Source organism: Barbus barbus, assembly GCF_936440315.1.
Source record: "Barbus barbus genome assembly, chromosome: 23".
NCBI lineage: Eukaryota > Metazoa > Chordata > Actinopteri > Cypriniformes > Cyprinidae > Barbus > Barbus barbus.
Genome location: NC_136751.1, coordinates 23,365,581 through 23,392,637, shown reverse-complemented (window position 1 = coordinate 23,392,637; position 27,057 = coordinate 23,365,581). Strand labels below are relative to the sequence as shown.

General features: G+C 39.8%; 1 protein-coding gene across 2 annotated transcripts in view; it reads left to right on the top strand.

The window, feature by feature from the left end:
* The window catches only part of LOC306842925 (cadherin-13-like), a 311,991-nt gene that overhangs the window by 178,783 nt on the left and 106,151 nt on the right, over window positions 1-27,057 (top strand). For both annotated transcript variants that reach the window (XM_079374136.1, XM_079374137.1), the window contains exon 7: window positions 22,106-22,284. In XM_079374136.1, coding sequence (XP_079230262.1) covers window positions 22,106-22,284 — 179 coding nt within the window. The remainder of the gene's footprint in view (window positions 1-22,105; window positions 22,285-27,057) is intronic.

Genomic DNA, 27,057 nt, shown 5'->3' with positions numbered 1-27,057 from the left:
CAGGGCACAGCCGGTCCCAGCGAGTATATTTCTCAGGTTTGTCCGCCCGGCAGCGCGGAGCCGAGAAACTCGCCCCAGCAGCCAGGCCACGTGCCTCCTTCCGGTGCGCCGCTTCGAGACAGCGGTCTGGCTGCACCAGAGGTCAGTCTCGAGAGACTGATTCCCTTAGTAGAGCATTTGACAGCCTGGCAGCGTCCTTGGGTCCTGCAGACCGTAGCGAGAGGCTATCGTATTCAGTTCGGCGGGCCACCCCCGCCGTTCTGCGGGGTTATGACTGCGGTCCGCCCCGGGCAGGCTCTGGTTTTGGAACAGGAAGTTGGTACTCTGCTGAGGAAGGAAGCCATCGAGTTGGTTCCTCCTCACGAGACCCAGTCCGGTTTCTACAGCCGGTACTTCATTGTTCCGAAGAAGGATGGAGGGCTGAGGCCCATACTGGATCTGCGTCTACTGAACCGCTCAGTCAGAAAGCTGAAGTTCAGGATGCTTACTATCAAGCAGGTCGTGACTCAAATCAGGTCCGAGGACTGGTTTGTCACGATAGATCTCAAAGACGCATATTTCCATGTTTCCTTCCTTCTCACAGGAAGTTCCTGAGGTTCGCCTTTGGGGGGAAAGCGTACCAATATCGGGTTCTTCCCTTCGGCCTAGCACTTTCACCCCGCACTTTCACCAAGTGTGTGGATGCGGCACTGGCCCCGTTGCGGCTTCAGGGCATCCGCATACTCAATTATATCGACGATTGGTTGATCCTCGCTCAATCAGAGCGGTTGGCGGTTCGGCATCGAGATGTCGTTCTCGCCCACATGAAAGAACTGGGGTTGAGACTGAACGCCAAGAAAAGTGTGCTTTCTCCGGTTCTGAGAATCACTGATCTAGGCGTGGTGTGGGATTCGACCACGATGCAGGCACGATTGTCCCCTGCTCGGATCGAGTCGATCCTTACTACAGTCAGGAGAGTGCGAGAAGGCCAGTCACTCACTGTCAAGCAGTTTCAGAGACTGCTGGGGCTCATGGCAGCTGCGTCCAGCGTGATACCTTCTGGCCTGCTGTACATGAGACCCCTACAGTGGTGGCTCAAGACCAAGGGGGTCTCCCTGAGGGGAAACTCACTCCGCGCTGTCAAAGTGTCACGCCGTTGTGTCCGTGCCTTCGACATGTGGAGGAATCCTTGGTTCTTGTCCCAGGGCCCGGTGTTGGGAGCTCCTTGTCGCCGCGTCTCGCTAGCGACGGACGCTTCCCTCACCGGTTGGGGTGCGGTCATGAGTGGCCACCCTGCCCGCGGTCTGTGGAGAGGTTGCCACCTGACGTGGCATATCAATCGGCTAGAGATGTTAGCGGTGTTCCGTGCACTCAAGCACTTCCTCCCAGACCTGAGAGATCACCACGTGCTGGTGCGCACCGACAGCACGGCAGTGGTCTCTTACATCAACCACCAAGGAGGTCTGCGGTCGCGCCCCTTGTATAAGCTGGCACACCAGATCCTTGTGTAGTCCCAGGGCAAGCTCCTATCACTGAGAGCTGTGCACATTCCTGGGCATCTTTATGTGGGAGCAGGCGTCCTGTCGAGACAGGGGCCGAGGCCCGGGGTATGGATCCTTCACCCTGAGGGGTGAAGCAGATGTGGAAGGTTTTTGGCCAGACACAGGTGGACCTCTTCGCCACTCGAGAGTCAGCGCAATGTCCCCTCTGGTTCCTCCAGCTCCTCCGGGACTGGACGCTATGGTACAGACGTGGCCGAGGCTCCGTCTGTACACCTTCCCCCCGATCGCTCTGCTCCCTGGAGTTCTGGCGAGAGTGCGCCGGGACGAGGTCAGTCTACTGTTAGTAGCACCGTTCTGGCCGGGCCGAGTATGGTTCTCGGACCTGATATCTCTCCTCGACGGCACTCCGTGGGAAGTGCCCGTCAGGAGGGACCTCCTCTCACAGGCCGGGGGCACCGAGGTGCACCCTCGCCCGGAGTGATGGAAGCTGTTGGTGTGACGCCCTGAGGGGGCACAGCTCATAGCTTCCGGTCTGTCAACCGAGGTTGTCGAGACCATCCTCCAATCCAGAGCTCCCTCTACGAGGAAACTGTACGCCTTGAAGTGGAGGCTCTTCACTTCTTGGTGCGGGGACCGCCAGCTCGACCCAGTCAACTGCCCCGTTGGTGCAGTACTGGAGTTCCTGCAGGCCCGTTTCTCCGCAGGGGTAACCCATTACACTGTTAAGGTGTACGTGGCAGCTATTTCGTCATACCACGCCCTTACCGGTGGCCAGTCAGTGGGTAGACACCCCCTGGTTACACGTTTCCTCCGCGGTGCGCTGAGGCTGAGGCCTCCGGTACGATCTCGTCCCTACGTGGGATCTGGCTGTGGTTCTGGAGGCTCTGTGCAATGCACCTTTCGAGCCCATTCAGGAGATAACTGAGAGACTCCTCACTATCAAGACCGTTTTCTTATTGGCTATCACCTCTCTGAGGAGGGTGAGTGACCTTCAGGCCCTGACTACGGCCTCTATTCACTTTGCGCCCGGTTCGGCGAAAGTATTCCTCTACCCCCGCGTGGGGTATGTTCCTAAGGTCCCATCGGTCGTTCCACAGCCGGTCGTACTGCAGGCCTTCTGTCCTCCTCCCTTCGGGGAGCCAGACCAGGAGAAGCACAACCGTATGTGTCCAGTGCGAGCACTAGACGCATACATCCACAGGTCCTCCCTGTGGAGAAAATCGGACCAGCTGCCTGTGTGCTATGGTCCGCCTAGGAGGGGTCTTCCTGCTACGAAGCCCTCCGCTTAGTAGGTGGATTGTGGGTGTCATGGCTTTGGCATATGAGGCCTCTGAGCTCCCCCCGCCGGTGGGAGTCAGAGCGCACTCAACCCGAGGTGTGGCGGCCTCCAAGGCCTTCTGGGCAGGTGTTCCATGCAGGACATCTGCAACGCAGCTGGGTGGTCCACGCCCCTGACTTTCGTTAGGTTCTATGACCTCGACATCCGAGCCACTCCCGGCTCCTCTGTCCTTTCGTCCTGACACCAGGCAGGGACTTGTCAGTCTGGCGGCGTTGGTATCTCGTTCCCATATGCGTTTTCGACGCAGCTCGAAGTTCCTGGAAGGGAACGTCTCAGGTTACGTATGTAACCATGGTTCCCTGAAGGGAACGAGACGCTGCGTCGCGTTGCCACACTTCCGGCATCCCTGCCAGCGCTTGCTTCATGACTTGAAGCTGAAGCCGGCTCCGCCGCACGTGCTTATATGCTTCCTGGTCGTGACGTCACCCCGCCCGTGACGCCTCGCCCTTGTTTGACTGATTACACATCATATTCAGAGCCTGGTCACGCTGAAGGCGTTCCCGTATGCGTTTTCGACGCAGCGTCTCGTTCCCTTCAGGGAACCATGGTTACATACGTAACCTGAGACGGTTTCCATTACTCAGTTTCTGATAAAGTCTTACAAGTCTGCTTTTTGTCTCTCAGCTGGAGTTGTGTGGACTTCATGACTTGCAGTAGCCTGTAAACCAGAGCAGAAGATGACTTTCATGTAAAACATAGTAATTTCTCCTTTGAGAGTCACAGTAAAGCCAATAGCTCAACAGAGATGGGGAGAAATGTGGAGAGATAACTGTTTATTTTTGCCTTTTGCCTCATTTATGTTGATGCCTGAGTCCATTTTGCATTCATCAAGTGCACATCTTTAATGTATGTACGAACTGTCTGTCCTTGTATGTAGTGCAAGAGGAAATACAGCAATTTCTTGTTCTCCATAGGAACTCGACTAGAAAATAACATTTCATTTATATTCGGCATTTGCATTGCTATCAGAGGAAACTACATCATGCAAACTTATTTTGAGGGACAAAGCTGAGACCTTATGACAGTGGAAGCAATAAGATTAAGCTAAGCTTAACAATAACTGCAAGACTACTTCGTCTTAGACTCCCCAGGTCTCCTTTGAAAATACTCTAATCATACAAAACCAGCAGCTTAACAGAGTAGTTCACCTGAAAAAAAAAAGAACATTTTGTAGTCATTTGCTCACCCATGTGACTTTTTTCATTAGTGAAACACAGCAGGAGAAGTTCAGGGCACTTTTTTTATATACATTGAAATCATAAAGTGGCCTGTAAAACTCCAAAAGGACAAAATGTACAATTAAGGCACTATTAAATTAGTCTATTCAACTCGTATGGTATATTCCAAGTATTGCAAGTATGAATCTGTTTTAATAAAATTGTGTGAGGAACAGACCTACACAATGTTTCACAAGTAATTAATACATTCCTTTAGCAAGGATACATTAAAATGAAATGTTCAAATATATATATGTATGTATGTATGTATGTATGTATATACATATATATATATATATATATATATATATATATATATATATATATATATATATATATATATATATATATGTGTGTGTGTAAATGTATATATATATATATATACAGTATAAAAATGTGTATATATATATATACATGTATATGTTTGTGTGTGTGTGTGTGTGTGTGTGTGTGTGTGTGTGTGTGTGTGTGTGTGTGTGTGTGTGTGTGTGTAGGAATACGCACGAATTGTGAAACATGTTATGTATTTTTCCAGGTGGCAAATTAATAAGGACTCGTACAAATGATCACCCCTAACCTGCCCCTAAACCTACCCAACACAGAAATTGAGGTTGTGAGTGAGGTTGGACGAATTCGTATGAATTAGACACCTTGTAAAATATGAACCAATTGGTTGTGAGATAGCATTTGCTTCACAGAAGTCTGATGACAAAATTTTCATTGCCAGGCGAACCAACTCATCGTCAAGTCTGTAGTTGTGCATTTCACATAAGTTTGTAGAAAGTACATAGTATATCACTAAAATATCACTGAAACTTTGGCATAATGAAGATAAGTTTTGATCTGTACATTGTTTATCACTGAAACTTTGGCCATAATGAAGATAAATTTAGATTTGTACCGTGGTCAGTGGTAAGTTGAGCTTTTCACTTCATGTATTAAAAAGATATAAATGAAAGAAAACAGTGTGTATAACCTCAGTTTACCCTATAGTGTTGAATAAGAGATTGCGTTGATTGACGGCAGAGTTTTAGCATGTTGTTCGCCAAGTTTCCTGTTCGCCAAAATTAAACATGCATTTCACTTCATCCCACAGCTTCATGTTAATGAGTTTCCCCCCCTTTTTTCTCATAAAAGAAATGTCTCTGCAAATTTCTAGCTTGCAGGTAGAATGCAATCTTAAATATAAGTTGGACCGCACTCGTTGTGAGATATGAGAATGTTACTAAACGCTAGGCATCGGATCTCTGAGGAACCATATTGGTTTCTCAATTACTGACCCGAGGCACTCGTTGCCTGGTGTACGCTTAGAGGATGCGATTGAGATAAACACAACACAGTTTCTTCTGCTTTTGCATGTTTTACGCCCTTAATCAAATTCCTCCTCTCAATTTTTTCCTTTTTCCTTTTTTTTGCATATCTCATTTAGCACCACCTGCCTTAAACTCTGTTCATCAACACCCTCTTGTTTCTCCCTTTTCTTCCTCAAGAGTCTTTTTATCTGTTTTTTTCTTGACGTTCATCTGTTCCCTCTTTCCATACCTGATTTCCTCATTTTCTGTTTTCATCTCTTTCCTCATATCTTTGGTCTATTGATTGCTTTGAGTATGTTTTTAACAAACACAAGCTAATAGGTTTTCTGTTTCATTTGCAGTCTTGTGAAATAGATGGACCGTCCCCGATAATTAATAGTCGTGTCTGTTGAAAGGACCCACTTATTTTGAATTGATTCAGACCTGGGAAGAAAAGCATTGTGTGTTTTTCTTATTGATGAAAGTGCATTGCACATAGCTCATATTCAGTTAAATAAAAATATTGCATAAGGTTGCCCCCAAGAAATCCATTCTGCTAAACCTGTTTGTATGTCTTGCTTTAGATTTGAGTGGCATTTTCCTAAATGCAAATATTTGGGACTTGAAATGTCAAATTCAGAGCTCTTTGTATTGTTTTCGACTGTCCTTTTGGCTGGCTGCCGCCCATCACAGCAGAAAATACTGCAAGGATGTCAGATCCATGCGAGTCGCCTTAATGATGTTTAGCTCACTAGCAGATGTTGCGTTGAAAGACCCGTCAGTTTTGCACCATCAGCTACTGTCTCTTCATATAGCTTGAGCCGAGTGGAGACGCTGAACACTCACACATACGCATATGACACGTCTTCCTGTCTCTGCTGCCATTCGAACTGGTCTGGTCACATGACTGCAGAGCTTCCCATCTTGTTTTTTTTTAACAGAGTTTTTAACTGCTAGTATTGTGTGGGTGTGTGTGTGTGCGTGTGTGTGCATTTTAGCCCAGGCTTACTGCAAAAACATGGCTCTACCTAAAATGCACTTTCCAGTTGAAATGAAAGCTAGAGGCAGCAGAATACCAACTTTCATTCCTTTTCAAATTAATTATTATTATAAGGGCAGATTATCAATTCATAAAGAGATTTTCCATGGTTCCTCACACAATGCTGTGTTATGACCTCAAAACACTCTAACCACAGTGCATGATTTGTAAACTAATATAATTTGATGTTTAAATCAAATATCCATCGCATAATGGTCGTTTCTGATATAGTAAACTTGGTACAGCATTTCAATTGTAATGCAAAGCGCCCGCGTATGAGTCTTGTGAAACACAGTTCGCCAAAAGAGCTCAAAGCTGTATTACAACAAGGTAAAATAGCATGGTTGCTTCAGCAAATTTGTTTTTGTCCACTTGTGCGTCTGCCTGTTGTGTATCATTGGAGCTGGTTTAAAACGTCTGTGCACAGGATATTATCAGGTAAAGTGTAGCTCATCACAAGTCTTTGGTGATGGAAGCATGTTAAATTATAGTATGAATCGAGGACACGTCAAGGACACTTCAAAGCAGCTTGTTTCGTTAGATCTCCAGTTCCCATGCCCAAATCATGGCTTGGCTGGTGCCTATGTATTCATTGACTGTCACCGTTTGGAGAGTGTGTTCCTCCTCCATGGAATTTTAATGCTTGACATGTCAGCAGACTACTGCATGTTATGGAAAATCATTGGAAAGGTGGTGCAAAGTTGTCAGTGTTGATGGACAGGAAGAGATGTGTGTTTGACATTGGCAAACAACGATTTTATTACAGTTAAAGTCTGTTATTATCATTTTCCTCTCCTAGAGGGATAAATAATCTTCTTAGACAAAGAAGCACAATATTTTTGAAACATTAAAGAGGGCTTTTAGAATTTCAAAGTTATTTTTTTTCCTATTAACTGATTGAAATCACTATATAGACTTTAAACCGCAGCAGAGGACAAGCAGCGGTTTGTGATTTAATCTGTCTGCTGATACAGACCAGAATGATTAATTAGTCTTTGAGACTAAAGAAAAGTTCTGCCACATCCCTTAGTAGATTAATGGACTTGTTGCAGAGCAAGAAGACTACTTAGTTTAGTACTTTTTTTAAATTAAGTGTATCACAGTTTTTTTCACACTGCTGTCACAGCTATTGTTTCCACTTTGGATGGTTCATTATTTTGAAAACATAATGAATGTGCTCTTTTAAAGCTGCAGATTTTCCAATATTTAAAATTAGAAAAAATACACTACTTTTCAAAAAAATTGAGGATTTTTTAAAAATCATTTTGAAATAATTCTCTTACACTCACCAAGACTCTATTTGATCCAAAATACAGTAAAGCAGCAATATTGTAAAATATTATGACAATTATTTTTATTTTTGTATATTCTAAAATTGTATTTATTCCTGTGATGGCAAAGCTGAAAAGTCAGCAGCCATTTCTCCAGTCTTCGGTGTCACATACTTCAGAAATTATTCTAATATCCTGATTTGGTGGTCAAGAAATGTTTTGAATTTTTAAATTTTGTTTTTTTTTTAAACAGTTGTGCTGCTTAATTTTTATTATTATTTTTATTATTTATTATTATTATTTTTAAAGATTTTTTTGATGAATAACAGCACCTTTTCTAACATGTAAATGTCTTTACTGTCAATTTTGATCTGTTTAAGCCATTACTGATAAATAAAATTACTACTACTAATAAAAAATCTTATTGACCAACTTTTGAAGAGTGCAAAGTATCAAGTTAAGTGACATAAAGTTAAGGTTTATACATTGTTAATAGCCATGCTTTTTTTAACTGTTGCAGAACTGTCTGATTCATTTGGCAGTGCTCTGTCTTTACTTGTTAAGGGAGGTCCATGTGTTGTCAGAAACTAAATCTACATCACTGCAAATTTACCTTTCTTCAGAATCAGTTTTAGATCCAGGTGAAACAGCTTTTCAACCATTCCTCAGTGCAATCCTATGTGTTGCTGAGACATCACCTTAAACCTCACTGGGTCACCAGAGGTTCATTTAGACAGCCCCATGAGCCCTGGGACCTGAACTACATCTGAGCTCTTTAAGCCACACAGACAGCAAATTTTTTAGAACGGGCCCCAGAGGAGACAGTTCATCGCTGGGGTCTCAACCGACAGGAAGTAACCGAGGCGGACGGGTTCTGACCCTGAGCTGTCAAGCTTTCTATAACCAGTTTTGGAGGGTGACTCATTGGGTAAAGATTTGGGATTTCAGTAACTTTGTTCTGTCTTGTTTTACATGCCTCAAGTGCAAGGATCTTGGGTTTGAAAGCAATTCAGTGTTGACAGGCCCAGTAATTCTCTGCGGTTCTGTCCTAAAGCGGCGAGGTTCTAAAAACCTCTGACATGTAAATGACCATGGTCTCATGAATCTATGAAGTTTTCTCGTTCAGAGAGCAAGATTTTTTGTCAAAGACTCCGTCTTTAGGGTTTGGACAGCCCTGATGTTGACAGAGATTACTATTTATTTTCCCTTTGAGTTTCTTTGGACGCAGTGGGGAAAGACTTTGACTTTTAAGTTCACAAAGAGAAACGGAGAGCAATTTTTGTTCTATAAAAAAGGGAAAATAATATCCCCAGGCACTTTTCGGCCAGGGGCATAGTGGATTCTGTGAAAGAATAATTTCAGCTGTGTCTTCGCATGCTGTGGTCTATTTGCTGTCGTCTTCGGTCTGTGTTCAATGAGTTCCCCATGTGTGCTTGTGTTAGCATGCATGCTGCTGTCAGTTTTAAGTGTTACCTCTTGGATGATTGTGTGAGTGTTTGTCAGATAAGGCTGCTGCCTGCTGTCAGGTTGTAGAAGACAGTGTGTGACCACACACAACTGATGAGGTGTCAGAGACCATCCACCATTACAGCTCCTGGTGGAAGCGGTGGGTCAGTAGAAAGAAGCAAGCAAGAAAATCATCCCTACAGGCATAATCCACCTATCATTTACTGTAGTTACAAACCTAAATGTATTTCTTTCTTTTGCTGAACACCAAAGAAGATATTTCGAAGAATGTTGATAACCAGTTTCGACATTGACTTCCTTTGTATTTTCATTTTTTATTATTTGTCCATATAATGGAAGTCAAGGGATACTAACATCCTCCAAAATATCCTCTTTCATGTTCCACAGAAAGCTATATAGGTTTGAAACATGGCGATGAGTAAATAATGACAGGATTCTAATTTTTGGTTGATTAGTTTAGCAAATAATTTTGTCAAGTGACTATATATTTAGAAAGGCTTCATCATATTTATCTGCCTGTGACTGAGAGATGATGTACATGAGAAATTATGTGATTTTTGTTTTGAAGGTCTGGCTTACTTAATTATTCACTCACTCACTCACTCACTCACTCACTCACTCACTCACTCACTCACTCACTCATTTATGTTGTTATATATGCTGCTTTGTAATGTCAGAGCAGACGTCTTGAAATGCAGTTGAATTTGTTTAGAGTCTAGAGGACAATTTAAAGCATGGCACAGTTTACTTCACTCTCCCTTGCCTGTATTGAATTGGATTGCATTAGGAAGTTTAGGTTTATATTAAGTCAGGCAAACATTAAACCTAAATGAGACAATCGGAGCTGTTTGTTTACATTGCAACAAAACTTGATGACGGAGCAAAATGCCATTTCAGTCGAGCTTGATATCTCCTTAAACATTAATTTCGCCCCGCTGAGGACTGCCGTTCTGCGTTCTGGTTTGATGAGCGCAGCCATTGTAAGACACACATTGTTTTAGCTGCAGTGATGTGCGCATTAAACCGTACATATGGTACGCACTGCCAGGATCCAAACAGATTCCTGCTGCTTTACGGATACACTGTGAAACAGTTAGCTAATGCAGAAAGCCCCCACAGAGGTGTTAATTAGATTTTTTCATCCGAACATGACTGTAAACATACTCTTGCACTCCCCCTCAGATATACAAGCACAGACACAAACAAATTTGTTATCTAATTGAGCACAATTCCTTTTGATGATATTCATTCCAATCAATTTCCATTGTGTGTACATATACTTGTCCACCATATCAGCCTAGTTTGCATTTCCGGAACATGTTATATAGGGGTACTTAATAGAAAATTAATAAACAATGTGTCGCTAATAGGAAGAGATGACATTCTGCAGCCTAATCAGCTGCCACCATTGTTCCTGTGACTGTTGTCCTTTTCCTGAACTAGTAAAAAAATTTTTTTTTTTTTTAAATATAAATGTGAAAGCTCAGCTATTTTCAAATTTGTGAAGAAATTCCTCAACAGATGCCATATTTTAGTGGCTGTTGGATCAGTGTGTTAACCGTTCTAGTGTCGAGGCAATGATAGGTTATTTTCACTAGTGAATCTGACGAATTCAGTTCTGCACAGAAGTCTTTTCAGGTGTTTTTTTATATTGAAATAGTTAAACGCTGCTGTTTGTCACAGTTTGCAGCTGTGTTCTTAAGAAATATTATTATAATTTGAAATAACTGTTTTCTACTGCTATTACTCCAGTCTTCAGTGTCACACGATCCTTCAGAATTATTCTAATATGCTGATTTGGTGCTCAAGAAACATTTCTTATTATTAGCAATGTTGAAAACAGTTGTGCTGCTTAATATTTTGGTGAAAAGTATAATGGCTGCTGAAAATGTTCTAAAATAATTATTTTAAATGGTAAAAATATTTGACAACATTACTGGGTGTACTGGATTTGACCATATAAATACAGCCTTGGTGAGAATAAGAGATTTCTTTCAAAAACATAAAAAAATCTTAATGATTCCAAAATTTTACAGTAGCATATATTATATTATATTATATTACATTATATTTAGTGGTGTCAAAATTAGCGCGTTTTCAGTTTAACGTGTTAAAAATATTTAACGCAATTAACGCAGGGGCGGGGCTACGGTTGGCCACTCCACTCACAACTGCTGCTTCTGTCACTTTTTCTCTTGAAAAGAAGTGCATTTATTCAGTCGCAGAACGTCTTTACGAGCACATCAGACGTGCGCCACTTCACTTCAGCGCCAGACGCGATTCAAACGAGCGCGGAAACGGTACTGGGCTCACGGTCTTCCATTGCACGCACAAAGGTGCTGGCTGTAGCCTGTATTCTTTCATATCAAAGCGTGAAATAAACTACATGCATGCAATATCTTGGTCAGTTAAGTCATGAAGTTACCAAAAAGGCGATTAAAGCTCCCTTGTTGTGTAGGGACAAACAACACTAAATAAGACTCACAACACAGATCGACAGACACACACACACACAGAGTAGCGGTTGCTGAATGACAAAAAGCTGACGCCGGTTCCACTGCACGTGCTTTTATGCTTTCTGGTCGATTACGTCACCCGCCCGTGATGTCTCGCCCTTCCATTGGTCAGATTACTCGCGTGATTCAGAGCGTGGTCACGCTGGAGGGATTTCCCTTAGCGCTTTGACGCAGCTCGAGTTCCTGGAAGGGAAGTTTGATTAATTAGTTATTTTTTTAATCGATTGACAACACTAATTATATTATATTATATTATATTAAAAATAACCCAATAAACTGACCCAACAGGCTGAACCCAGCACTTGGGTTAAAAAAATAACCCTGCATTTTTTCAAGTATATGATATGATATGATATGATATATGATCTATTGTTACTTTATCATTTTGTCCCAAAAGCTACTCTTTGACTGTAGTTGAAATACTTTAAATAATGTTTAGCTTCTCTGTTTAATCAACTCTTTATGTTTATGGGTACATGTGGCTCTGCACTGGAAACTGTTAGAATGAGTGAACAGCATGTTTAAGTGATAGGAATAGTGGTGCAGGTAGAATTTAATTAGTATGCTGTAGGCTGTAAAGGTGAAGAGTTGGAGGGAAGAGAGGTGTGTTACTGTCATTCTGTCACAGAACACCAGACCACCTTTACATAGTCAAAGACCATTACATACCATTTCCAACTGAAATTAGAGGATTCACTTCAGCAAACACATGCGGTTGTCACTGCCAAATCTTTGCAGTGTGTTTGCGACGATTGTTATGCAACATCTGTGTCTCATTAAAAGACATACTTTCAATAAATGCCACTTCAGATGTTGGTTGCATGCAGTGTTAAGACAATTTCTGCTTGCTTTTATTTCCTGCTTTTCCAGAAACCTTTGCATTCTTTTCTTTTTCTCTGTCATTTGCTTTCACATCTTCTCACTCGTCTCACTCACACACTCACACACAGATTGTGTTAATAAGTGCTACCTCTTGCTCTCTTCTTTCATATCTGTAATGGAGAAGCTGGCGACAAGGACGAGATGAGAGAATGATGTGTGGCTTTATGCTGCAGCACTTTCCACTGCAGGCCTGGGATCAAACCGGACACACAGATTACATTTCTGTGTTTACTTGCCCGTGTGCGTTGTGGGATTTTATGTGAGGTACCAGAGCTCTGAGGCTTAATGAAACATAAAAAAGGGTGGAAGTGCAAGTTAAGGATTTGATTTTAAGACATTTTTCTTAGTTCTGAGAGTCAATTTTGCTGCTGTGTTGGTTCGCTGCTTGACATCCAATGTAAAATCACTGGTGTTATTTTATAACAAAGGTTGCATAGCAGGGCATTGTGACCCTGAATCTTGTTGAAATTAGATTGATTCTTTCATTTTAAACCTCAATGTTTACCTCCTGAACAGTTTTAGCTTCGGTCCTGAGAAACTAAGTTAGCTTTGTCTAGGTTATATGTTTATCAATCACAAAGAATGGTTTGGAAGTGATTTGTGGAAATGATTAAGACTTGATGAGCACTTGTATGCATTACATACAATAACAAAACAATGAAAGTGCAGGTAGTCCATTATTCGTCTTTTACTAGCACCCTGGCGTTCATCTTTTATGTAAATCATTGATAATGTTCTCATAAAGTGGAGGTTTTGCACACTTTGGTTTCCCTTTGGCTGAATTAAATGGCTGAGTGTTCTCTACTTATATGAATAGTTCATCAAAAATTCTCTCATTATTTCCTCAATGTCATGTCATTCTAAACCTGCATCTTGTTTTTTAACACTTTTAAAAAGATTTAAAATTCAAATAATCTTCAGACACTTCTTTTAAACACAATAACAAAAAGAACAATAAAAGTAGTCCATATGGCTTTATAAGTCATCTGAAACCATGCATTGGCTTTATATAAAGAAACGTTTGTCGTTCACGAATAATCTTGCCCTCTAGGGAGCTATTAGCTCAAGAAATGGAACACTGAGTCAGTGAATTGAATTCAGAAACTTCCTTTGGTAACGAATCTGTCTTTTTATATGAATAATTTAAAAGTACTGGTTGATCCAGTTCACTAATTGGACTGATTAGTTCAGGAATGATCCATTTCCAATACTGTTTCTCACACAAAGCTATCGTATGGCTCCAGAAGATCTGAATATACATTATAAAATTTTTTTTTTCTTTTGGCAGAGGTATAAAAAGTGCTCAATTATACTTAAGTGAAAGTAAACACATTGAGTGAAAAAAATAAAAAATCTCATCATTTTAAAGTACAAGTGTCTGGCCAGAAACTTACTCGAGTAAAAGTAAAAAAAAAATATCTGTACTTAAATATATACAGTGGTGTGAAAAAGTGTTGGCCCCCCTTCCTGATTTTTTATTTTGTTTGCATGTTTGTCACACTTTAATGTTTCAGATCATCAAACAAATTTCAATATTAATCAAAGATAACACAAGTAAACATAACATGCAGTTATTAAATAAAGGGTTTTTTTATGAAGGGAAAACAAAATCCAAACCCACATGGCCCTGTGTGAAAAAGTGTTTGTATAAATAACTGTGGTTTATCACACCTTAGGTTCAGTTTCTCTAGCCACACCCAGGCCTGATTACTGCCACACCTGTTCGCAATCAAGAAATCACTTAAATAGGACCCACCTGACAAAGTGAAGTAGATCAAAAGATCCTCAAAAGCTACACATCATGTTGAGATCCAAAGAAATTCAGGAACAAATGAGAAAGAAAGTAATTGAGATCTATCAGTCTGGACAAAGTTATAAAGCCATTTCTAAGGCTTTGGGACTCCAGGGCCATTATCCACAAATGGCAAAAACTTGGAACAGTGGTGAACCTTCCCAGGAGTGGCCGGCCGACCAAAAGTACCCCAAGAGCGCAGCGACGACTCATCCAAGAGGTCACAAAAGACCCCACAACAGCATCTAAAGAACTGCAGGCCTCACTTGCCTCAGTTAAGGTCAGTGTTCATGACTCCACCATAAGAAAGAGACTGGGCAAAAATGGCCTGCATGGCAAAGTTCCAAGACAAAAACCGCTGCTGAGCAAAAAGAACATAAAGGCTTGTCTCAGTTTTGCCAGAAAACATCTTGATGATCCCCAAGACTTTTGGGAAAATACTCTGTGGACTGACGAGACAAAAGTTGAACTTTTTGGAAGGTGTGTGTCCCATTACATCTGGCGTAAAAGTAACACAGCATTTCAGAAAAAGAACATCATACCAACAGTAAAATATGGTAGTGGTAGTGTGATGGTCTGGGGCTGTTTTGCTGCTTCAGGAACTGGAAGACTTGCTGTGATAAATGGAACCATGAATTCAGCTGTCTACCAAAAAATCCTGAAGGACCATGTCCGGCCATCTGTTCGTGACCTCAAGCTGAAGCGAACTTGAGTTCATCATGTTACTTTCTCATCACCACCTACTTTTGGTGGTTATCAGGTGGTTATTACAAAGGTAAAATACAGATTTCACTACACTCTAAAAATGCTGGGTTAAATACAACCCAGTGCTGGGTAAAATATGGACGAACCCAGCGGTTGGGTTACTGCCCAGGAGGTTGGGTTAAACATTTAACCCAACTGTTGGTTGAAAACAACTCAGCATGTGTTCTGTCCAATATTTACCCAGCACTGGGTTGTATTTAACCCAGAATTTTTAGAGTGTACTTCCATGTGTTGGTATAATAAATTACCAAAAGAGGATCCGGGCATGCCCTAAGTGCACCCGTGCCATGCGCTTAGATAAAATAGGGCCCTATGAGTCATTGTTGAATGGAAAGGACTTACATTTTCTCAAAAATTTAGAATATTTTGCTCCGTAACAGAAGTAATGTCATTCAGATTTGAAATGACTTAAGGCTGAGTAAATCCTGACAGAAATTATTCTTTTGGAGGAATATCTTTTTCTTTCATTCAATCCATATTCTTGACCATGGGAATGAGGTGTTAACCTAGATACTTGTTAAGCAGTAAATATGTAGCTTGCAAAAAATCTAAAAAAAAAAAAACTTTGTATGTTCTCCTTCAGCTTAGGTGCAGCATTTTACAATACAAGAGTGAATGTGTGAATGCAAAGTTTCAAGTGTTTCTTCCTGCAGCACTGTTTCTGCTATGGGACTACACTTTGAGGGAATGAGCAAATTGCAGAGTGCCCAGCAGTTCAGGGGTTTTCGTAAAAATGGTGCTTACTCGCCACAGTGTAATGAAACAACAGGAACGTCGAATAGCCATACTATGCCTGCAGACTTCTTTTAGACAGACTGCTGAATTTCACTTGAGTGCCTTTAACCAAGGGAGAATAGGCAAGCTGGGTCTTTCAGGGCAAGAAGGCAGCAAATTTCACCCCAGTGCTCTATTCCACATTGTAGTCCATTTATCTTTCTCCAGAACCACTAGATGTATTGAATTACCTCCCAAAATGAAGGGTAATAGCGCTCTGTGCTTTTCTGTTGCTATGTAGCAGAGATGGTCTATAAAAAGCCACACCATTTAGAATTTTGTGCTTTTTGAAGTCTCACACCAATTCATGTGTCACAAAGTTTCAAACGTGTCATTCAAATAAATGTCTGTCCGTTCGGGAACAAAAAAAGTTATTTGGTAGATTTTGGATGTGTCATGTGTTGGTTTCTGTTTAGTTCCTGTTTGCCCATATTTGGTTTTGTTCCAGTTCTTGTCATTAGTTAATCTTCGTTCATTTAGATCACCTGTCTTATATTAATCATCTCGTTTGCTCCTTTACATCTCCTACATAAGTCCTCAGTTCTGCCCTTGTCTTTGTCTGAGTTTAACGTTTATTAACTGGAAGAGTGTGTTGATGCTATTTCGTCTTTTGTTTATTTCCCACAACCACAAATCCGTAACAGAAACTCAGACCATAACCGTATAATGGAGTTCGTGGATCGCTTGACTGCCCTGGCCCTCCGAGAACTCCCGCTGACAGAGTATGTGAGGGAGTTCAGCGGACTCGCTGTATGGACAGGGCTAGACGATGCCATGCTGAGCTCCTTCTTCTGGATCGGGGCTAATTATCGCCCCGTGGACCTCCCAGACACCACTGGACTCAGCTGGAGGGAAGGGATCCTCCGGTGTCTGGAGAGTGTCCTGCCCCGATCCAGAACCAATCCGCTGAACACAGCTCGCTCCGCCGTCCGCAGGACAGCATCCGCCGCCATTCGCGGCTCTCCCATGTCCACCGCCGTCCGCGGCCAACGCAAGTTCGCCGCCCGTGGCAAACCCAATCCCGCCTCCGTTCGGCCAACCCAGGCCCACCATCTGAGAGTGTGGCAAGCCCTCCGGCAGAGAGTATGCCAAGGCCTCCAGCAGAAAGTATGGCAAGCCCTCTGGATAAAACTCTCTCCAAACCAGTGCCTGCTCCTCACAAGTGCCCTTCAGTGCCAGCTCCTCGCATGAGCCCTCCTTCGTCTCCACTGGTCCCATCCAGCACTCCTACGTCTCCACTGGTCCCATCCAGCCCTCTTTCGTCTCTGGTGGTCCCATCCAGCCCTCCGTCATCTCCGCTGGTCCCGTTCAGCTCTCCGTCGACACCGCTGGTTCCGCCGTTGGCCTCCCATGTCTCCTAATCCACCCTATAGGCTTCCCTTGTCTCCTCCCTGTCCTGGCCCTGCTCCAGCCACCAGGGCGCCCGCCCCCCCCTCCCCGATATCACTGTTACGGTGCAAGACGCACCTTCCGGGAGGGGGGCGATATCTAGTCCGATCACTCGCTCACACACACCTGCTCCATCATTATTTCATCCTGTCTCAATCTTTCACCCCGTTCTTTCCTATTATAAAGCCCATCACACAGTGCGCTGGCTTCCCTGGTCTGAATGAGATCCTGAAGTCATATTGATTTCCCTGGATGTCTATAATAGAGGATGTGCCACATGTGACACCGGCCTTGTGTTAGCGCACTGTAGCCCTTACTTTCTTTTTTAACTCTCTTTGTACAGTGCTGTATAACTGAAAACAGAAAGGTTGAATAAATATGAATTGTGACTGCTGATGGTGTTTTTTTATTTGCACATGCTGTTTGCATTGTTTTAGCACCTAAAGGAATTATTAAACTTTTAAAATTGCAATTGTTCCTGCAAAATTAGCACTGAATGTGATTTGCTATTCTCTGCTAGGCTGTCAGGGATCTAGCATACTATGATGGGATGGTATTGTTACACCACTGAGTCAGTGCTTTAAAAAAAGGCAAAAAGTGCTAAATAATTTAAGTAATGTTTTATGCATAACCTTAAATAATATAATGTTACAATCTACATAGAACTATTTGTTTTAAGGAATAATTAACATAAAAATTAAAATATTTTGAAGTTTAGTTTTTTTGCCCATGTACAACACAAATGAAATTTATACAAAATAAAAATATATAAAAATCCTGAATATCACAAAATAATTTGTAAACAAAGCAGCTTCTACAATATATTTTTTAAAATTAAATGGACAAATAAGGTCATTTACATAGAAATTAAGTTTTTGTGCTGAAATAAATTGTGGTTTCCATCCGTTTGTGTGTGTAGATGTTTTTTTTGGGGTGGGGATTGTTACGATATTCAGATTTGTTTACATAAATTTTATGCAATTTAAAGTTTTTTACATTTTATTCATTTAAAAAATTTAAAACCCCTATTTCAGCATATTGAGTGCCTGGTTAAACTGGATTGTATGTGCTTATAAGATTTATAAGATTATTTTTATAAGACACAGGGTTTTTTTGGGGGGGGTGGGGGGGGTTGTTCATTGAAAGAACACTAGTGACATTGTTTAGTGAGTCTGTGGAATCCTTTCAGAGGGAACAAGAAAAACTGATTGAGAAAGAAGGAAAAATGATTTCTGTGAATCTTGGCCCGAACTGTCATTATCAGGATATAAATATGCCCTTTTAATGGCGTGACACATTTTGAGTTATTATGTAAAACCTCTCCTCTGCAAAAGCTGAAGGGCCCAGCTTTTTAGCCAGCGCTTGATTTTAAGCAGCTGGGGTCATGTCGAAGTGGAAGGCACCCTGTGGAGAAGCCCACGGTTTTGGATGGTACACCACTGCCTTCGGTTCTGGAGTGGGGCTCAGTGATTGGCACCCACCGGGCTTCAGCTGTTGTCAGAAGGCAGAGATGCCCACTAAAATGCCTTGATCTTACAAACAACACATTCTTCTGCTATATCAGAGAGCAACAGGATGAGAAGACGTGAACAGTGTGCGCAACAGATAAACACAGCGCTCTAGGTATAGTCGCAGAAAGTCTGAAAGAGAAAGGTTAAAATTATAAATTATTATTATTATTATTATTATATACTGGTAAAATTATTAAGATATAACTTTTTTCACAGATTGATGACTCAGGTTGGTGAAAAAAAATGTACACACACACATTATTTGATGAATAAAAAGTTAAAAAGAACAGCATTCTTCAAGAAAGAAATCTTTTTTTTATCTTTACTATTCTTTTTAAAAATCAATTTAACACATTGTATCGCTAAAAATAAAAAATTAATTTCTTTCAAAAAAGAAAGAAAAAAAACAGACATTTAAATGGTAGTGTATATTGTTACAAATTATTTAAATTGGAATAATATTTCACAATATTACTGCTATATAAAACAATAATATTGTGAAATATTATTCAAATATTATTCCATGTATTAAAATGATATATTATAAAATTATATATATTATACATATCCAAAATAAAAGTTTTGATTTACATAATATATCTCTGTGTACTGTCTATATTTATTATGTATATATAAATACACACAAATACAGTATATATTTTGAAAATATTTACATGTATTCACATGTGTATATTTATATTCATATAATTGACATTATATATACATTTATTTAATATAAATAACATTTTTCGTAAATATATACGTGCATGGGTTGTATATTTATATATACGCAATCAATGTACACAGCACACACACATATACTATGTAAACAATTTTTTTTGGATATGATTAATCGTTTTGACAGCACTTTTTTTTTTTTTTTTACAAAATAAATATATAATTACAATTTTTTATGTTTGTACCACAAGTCCATGTAGCACATCTACTTGCCTGTTCATACCATGGTTGATTTCAGTATGCCAATGTATGTTTTCAGCTTTAGTTAATGCAGAGTTAGACACTGAACCTGATATCAAATTAACCACTCAAGTCAGGCATTTTATGAGACATTATTCATTTCAATGTTCCGCCTCTTGTTCAGTGTGACAAGATGGTGGAATTAAAAGGGAGAAAGAAAGAGCCAGAAAGAAAAAGTCCTCACTCTGACTGATCCCATAGCCCCAATTAGATGAACAGAGTTGATAATACAGTAATGGAGACCCACAGATTCAAGTCTAGCCATTTCAGGTCCTCCCATTAAACCTTCCAATGTAGTTAACATTGATTCCGGCTTGGCGCTGGGGAGAGTATGGACTTCATAAAGGAAGACAATAGCTCCTGAATTGGGCTCAGCTTTGACATAATTGCCTCATAATTGCGTAGCAGTGATTTGCATTCACTTTCTGGCCCTTCCCATCAGCCAATTAGATCTGCTTGTTGATTTATGTGTGTGCTGATGGGAGCTGATGGCTTTTGTCATGGTTCATATTGATGAGCGCTAAATACCTCATAGCTTTTTGATCTTTATGAGGGTGCAGGAGGAGAACAGGTTAATAGAGCTACAGGAACCGGATTGAATGTTGATTCACAATCAAGTTGTCTTGTGGTGATTAGGTTGATTGTTTCTATTCTTTCACAAATGTTTGTTCAGTCGTAAAATTTTCTTGATTATGAATGTATTCTATACATAAACAAAATGTTTGGACAGGGCTAGTTTTCACTGACAAGGAAATCAATTTCATCTTAAATGTCTCAGAAAAGGAATAGTAGGCTACTAAAGATGTTTTCTTTGGCTGAGACATTCATTTTGACAGGATTTACAGTCATTGATTTAACTGAGCTCTAATGAAAAGAAATTAAAGAAGCTCTTCATCTTTTTGAGGCAAATTATTATTATTTTTTTCTGGTGTTTATACGTTTCTGGAAGGCAGTTACAGTCTGTCTGTCTGTCTATCTATCGGGATAAATTGCCAATTTTGGTAATTATGAATAAATAATCTGATACAAATTATACGTACCGTCTTTTTTCTTCTCTAGAGCTATTTTACGTATATTACATTATTGTACCGGTTTATTTTTCTTTCTTTCTTTCTTTCTTTCTTTCTTTCTTTCTTTCTTTGTAATGTTGGGTCCGTAAGCCCATATATTAAATATATTTTCCATTTGAATACCTTTTTTAGTTTGTAAAAACAAATGACAAGAGTAAAACCATACGATAAATAACAAGGTTTTCAAACTTAATTTCAGTGCTATGTTGCTCTTCATAAAGCACAGTATAAGTGCTCTTGTCTGGGTGCTTTTCTTTCCATATGTGCATGAGAGAAAGAAAAAGGTTGCGTGTGTGTGTGTGTGTGTGTGTGTGTGTGTGCAGTCATGCTGTGCGCACACTCTTATATGTGTCAGTGTGTGTTTCTGCGAACACGGAGGTCGTATAACTTGGTGTAACTGAACAGTGAAGTGGAACCCTTCGCTCTGACTAGTGGTGTCACGAGGGAGCCCCGCTATGCGCTTCAGCATGTGTAATTAATCATTAGAGGTGTACTGCTTAACCACTGTCTCTCTCTCCATGCAGATACTCACTTCTCCCTTAATTACTTATAATAGCCTTTTACTCATTTACTCTAAGATGCTAATATTCCTATTCGAGGGTGTCTGAACATTTCCCCCCAGTTTTTTTTTCTTTTTTTCTTTTTGGTGTCTGCTGAATTTATGCCGTACAGTGCAAGAGCTCTCGTAAAGGCTGATCGGAGGTTAACGTCACTGATAGAGGCCATTAACTTCAGGAGATAGATATGACTTAGCCTCGTGTCACTGTCTGGTCACTTTGACTTTGAGAGGCTCCGGCTCCATATGCGGCCCACTTTTGCAGCTGAGCACATTCAGATGAGATGGAGGGAAAATGAAATAGATGAACGGTGTTGCTTGAACTGTGATATCTCCCTCTCTCCGGATACCGTCGAGCCGTTGTTCATTCCGGAGGCCACGTCTGAGAGAGCAGGCGAGCTGATATGTCAAGGATTGACTAGGATTACAGTTCATCTGCCAAGAAAGGCATCCTTATTTTAGATGCAGTACAATATAAAACTCAGATGCGCTGGGAGAATCGTAATACGGCTTCTTAGAAGTAGACTTTTGCTCTTTCGTATTTTCTGCCCCAAAGCCTCATTTAAAGCGTGTCGTCTTCTGTTGGTTGGCTCGCAGAGTTCGATCAATTACAGTTCCGTTGGACTGTGCGATTTAATGAAAAATGGCAATACAAGTGGTGTTGGTGTACAGATAAAACCTTAAGGATATAGTTGGCACCAAACCGAGTAGCATCCTGCTCATTTGTCTCCATTATAACTCTTTGTTTTTCAACTGTTTTTGGCAGGCACTACAGTGATGACCATGACGGCTTACGACGCGGACGATCCCAACACGGACAACGCTGTACTGCGCTACATCATCGTGAGACAGCTGCCCGATAAACCTTCACCCAATATGTTCTACATCGACCCGGAGAGAGGCGACATTGTCACTGTGATAGCACCCCACCAGCTCGATAGAGAGGTACGTGCTTTCTTTGAATGCCTCTTTTTTATTGCTGGATGGATGTAAGTTTTGTAATAGCAGACTGGCGAAGAGTATGCTGTTTGTTATATTGTATGATGTTTTAAATCACTGGTGTACTGCAAATTTCTGAGCCTGCCCACAGCCGGTAATGTCATGGACAAACTTTGTATCGGATGAAATAAGGCAATTTATCCCTCTCTTAAATTACTGTGTTTTCTGTAACTGTTTATAACAAGGTTTAATCAATGGAGGTTAATGCATTGGTTATCATACAATTTCTACATTTAAAATCTAATTATTTTTAATATATCAAGTATAATGTTATAATGCACTATGAATGAATATGTATTATTAATGAACAATAGCATATGATAAAATTCTGTTTATAAAATAAAGTAAATAAAAAGTTAAAATATCAAATACTGTAATTGTAATACACTACAATTCAAAATGTGAACGAAAATTGATCGGTGACATTTATTCATTTGAACTTTCTTTTCATCAGAGAATCCTGACAATAAATGTATCTCTGTTATTGATACATATTAAGCAGCACAACTATTTTCATTATCGATGATAAAAAAAACATTTGAGCACCAAATCAGGATATAACAGTCATTTCTGAAGGATGATCTGGCAAAATATTAAGCTTTACCATCAAAAAATAAATAGACTTTAAATATATAGTAAAATTTAAAAAAAAAATTATATATATATATATATATATATATATATATATATATATATATATATATATATATATATATATTTGAAATTGTAATATCAACTAAATCAACTAAAATCAAAATGGGTAAGTATAGAGGATAAATAAATAAACAAATAAAATTCACATGATTCTGAATGTTAGGTTAAATATCGTCTATAAATATAAAATAAAATTGACATTTGTTTAAATAGTATAAAGAGCGTGAGTTTGTGATACCTAATGCACTAACTAATGTTACCAAATGGAATCTTATTTGTAAAATCTTTTCCTTCTCTCTTTGTATTTCCTGTTCTGTTCTGAAATACTTTCTATTCATCTTTTAAGATGTCTAGCATTTAGAAGTGTATATTTGATGAGCAACAGCAAGTTTACAGCATGTTAGTGATGTTAGCACTGGATTTAAACCTCTAAGCAAACATTTGTAGCTTAAACATACATGAGAGGAAACCTATTCCACCATTCTGAAATATATTGACGCTGCAGCTTCAGTGTCAATCAGCCCAGGCCTTATTTAGTGTCTGCAAATCAATTTTCCATAAAATACGAATGGCGAATTTACAAAATGTACCGCAGATATATAAAAAAAAAAAAAAAACATTTCAAAGACTGTCAGATCTCGTAACACAGCTGACTTTGCGAGTCGAACCTCTAATAGGAGGGCCGACAGAACGGAGGCTTTCTGTTCAAACCGAGCTCTGCAAACAGGGGGCAAATCTGCAGGGATAAACAATAACTACGATGTGTTTTAATGTTTAACTATCCTCAAGACACCTTTAGAGCAAGTATATTAGAGAAGATTCCTCAGCATATTAAAGCAGGGGTTTTAACGTTGTTAAGAGACAGGAGGTTGGATGAATTCAGGGAAGATGCTACGGTATCTTGAGGACAGGGGTGTTAGTGATGCATGCTAATGAGCAACTGGAGGCAGTGCTTCCCAGCTCCTAAGCAGAGCGAGACAACAGCATGATTGCTTTTTCTGCGGGGTGACGAATGAAGGAACATCAATTCGGCCCGCTGCTGGAAGAGGAATATTAGCTGTTGTCAGACACTTAGAGCATGCTTTAATTGAGGTTATACACACTTATCCACCAACATCGGCTGTGTCCGACAAGGCCAGTAGAAAACCCCTCAGCTGGAACAGAGCAAAGCCATCATTGAATGCATGTTTGTATGCGTTCCAGAGCGCGTCTGATAGTCGAGTTGACGTTGTAATTGAAATGTTACATGAAAGGTGTCTGAATGTAGCCGTTTATTCTGACTTCTTCATAGTGAAACGCTGGATGTTGACAAACTGCTCTAACTTTCACTGTCACCGCTGCGATTCACTGATTTCCTCTGCACGATTCCCACGAGTCTGTGCTTCGTCGCAGTTGATCTCATATGTATGACAGATGTTTTACACAATGAGCTCAGGGGATTTCAGGTGTGTTAAGGAGACAGGTGTGCACTGTTTCTTTGTCACAAATTTACTTTTTAGCTCTTGGTTTTTTTTAAAGTTCACAAACACTTTTACAAGTGTTTTTTAACGTTGCCCACAATGGAATCGGTTTGTGAAATCTATTTTGTTTGACTGGCTAAAAACTGACCTGTATCAGAAATTAGATAAATATGAAGTTTATTTATTTACTTTTTACTTACAGATTTACTTGCTTACTGTTTATTGTCATTTATTTTTAAGTAGTCTGTTTTTTTTTTTTCTAGTTCTCCAGTTATGTTCTGAATGTGATCACGTGTGGCTTATCTTTTTTTTTATTCCTTTTAAAACTCACTCTTGAATGCATGCAAGTATCAAAAGAATTACTGATCTATTAGGGCAATATTTTATTTTATTTTATTGTATTTATATACACACAGTTGAGGTCAAAGGTTTATATTCAGAATCTGCAAAATGTTTATTGTTTGAATAAAATAAGAGGGATCGTACAAAATGCATGTTATTGTTTATTTAGTACTGACCTGAATAAGTTATTTCATACAAAATATGTTTACATATAGTCCACAAGAGAAAATAACAGTTGAATTTATAAAAATGACCCCGATCAAAAGTTTACATCCCCTTGATTCTTAATACTGGGTTGTTACCTGAATGATCCACAGCTGTGTTTTTTGTTTAGTGATAGTTGTTCATGAGTCCCTTGTTTGTTCTGAAGAGTTAAACTGCCTGCCGTTCTTCAGAAAAATCCTTCAGGTTTCACAAATTCTTTGTGTATTTGAACCCTTTCCAACAATGACCGTATGATTTTGAGATCCATCTTTTCACACTGAGGACAACTGAGGGACTCATATGCAACTATTACAGAAGGTTCAAACACTCACTGATGCTCCAGAAGGAAAAACCATGCATTAAGAGCAGGGGGTGAAAACTTTTGAACAGATTGGAAATGTGTACATTTTTCTTACTTTGCTTAAATATCTTTTTTTTTTTTTTTTTTTTGCACTGCCCTTCAGAGGCTACAGAAGATAGTTACATGTTTCTCAGAAGACAAAATAAATCAAATTTACCCTGATCTTCAAATTCAAAAAGTTTTCATATATTCTGTTCTGTTTTGAATGTGATAATATTTGATCTGGTGCTTTCCAGAATATATGGTACACTTATAAATCTATATTTGTCTGTAAATGAAAAAAAGAGCTCTTTGAAATTGCTCAACATGTCAGTTTAATTTCTAGCAAAGGCATTTGAATGCACATCGCATTGTAATTAAGACATCTGTGTTTGTGTAGAAATTACCCAGAAAGACTTGTGAAGGCAGCACACATCTTATGTTCCACAAGAATCAGACAGGTTGATCTAATTAATTGAATGCAAACTCACATAAAACTGTTTCAGCAAACAACGACAGAATGGCTAGTTCAGTTAATGGCTTGTTGACAGCTTGCGAAACTGTTTTGAACAGCATTTTCTCAGTGCACACATCTCGTGACAGGTCAAGGGTGCCTTTTCTTTCTGGTATCTCTCAGAACAGCATGCGTGACTAATAATGTTTGTATGTCGGTGTTGTAAGCTTCTGGTACAGTACCTGATGTGCTACATCAGATCAGATTAATCAGGTAGAACCCACTTGTCAGAAATGGGAACATCACAACTTGGTTAAATTACATTTTGTAATCTTATGTCATAGTAACTCTCAACTACGTGGAACATAATTTATAATTAACTGGAACACCAAAAGCTCTTATATAAGCCAGTCCTCAAACCATCGTCTGTTCATGTGCAGCAGACAGCAGATGCCCTTTCCAAAAGGTACGGAGGATGATCACATGCAACTGTCACGGATTGATCTTTTCCTCTGATCTGATTTCAGAAGGGCGGTTCAGAAGCTTGCAGCACTGATCCTACACACATTGCCTGTTAGCGAGGAATAACCAGTAATGTAAATGATCACACAACTTTCTGAACATTAACTGGGCTCTGCGTACATGTGCACATATGGTTGTGTATGAGTACTTACTTTTGAATGTACTTAAGTATTGAAATTAGAAGTACTAGTCTATGGGAAGTATCCATCTTTTATTTTATTTTATTTTTTGAAGATGCAAAGTGCTTTACGATGATTTAATTTTATTTTTATTAGTTAATGTTTTTTTTACTTAATATTATTATTTATTATTACATTATTTATAAGTATATATTATTTATATATGTAGTACATTTGTTTGTTTGTTTAAAGATTACTAAACTCATTGTTTTTTATTATTTGTTGGTGTATTTTTATTATATTATTTGTTATTTTTATTAATTTGTATTTTATTTTATTTTCAATAAGTGGTGTTTCTATAGTATCCTGAACAAATGACATTCATTTGCCAAATCAACACATTTCTCACACATCATAAAAGTCTGGAATTCTGTTTGAAGTTTAGTTTTGAGTTTTATTTAGACTGGCTGACAGATTGCAGGCTCACTTTGGGGGGGGGGGGGGGGGGTGACTGTAGGACCTTCTCAAACTAACTTCTGTGGTCAGTCTGCTATCGTGGGCTACCCACAGTGCATCTGCTCCGGGTCATGGCAATCAGAGTCCTGCCACTAAATCTGACAGCCG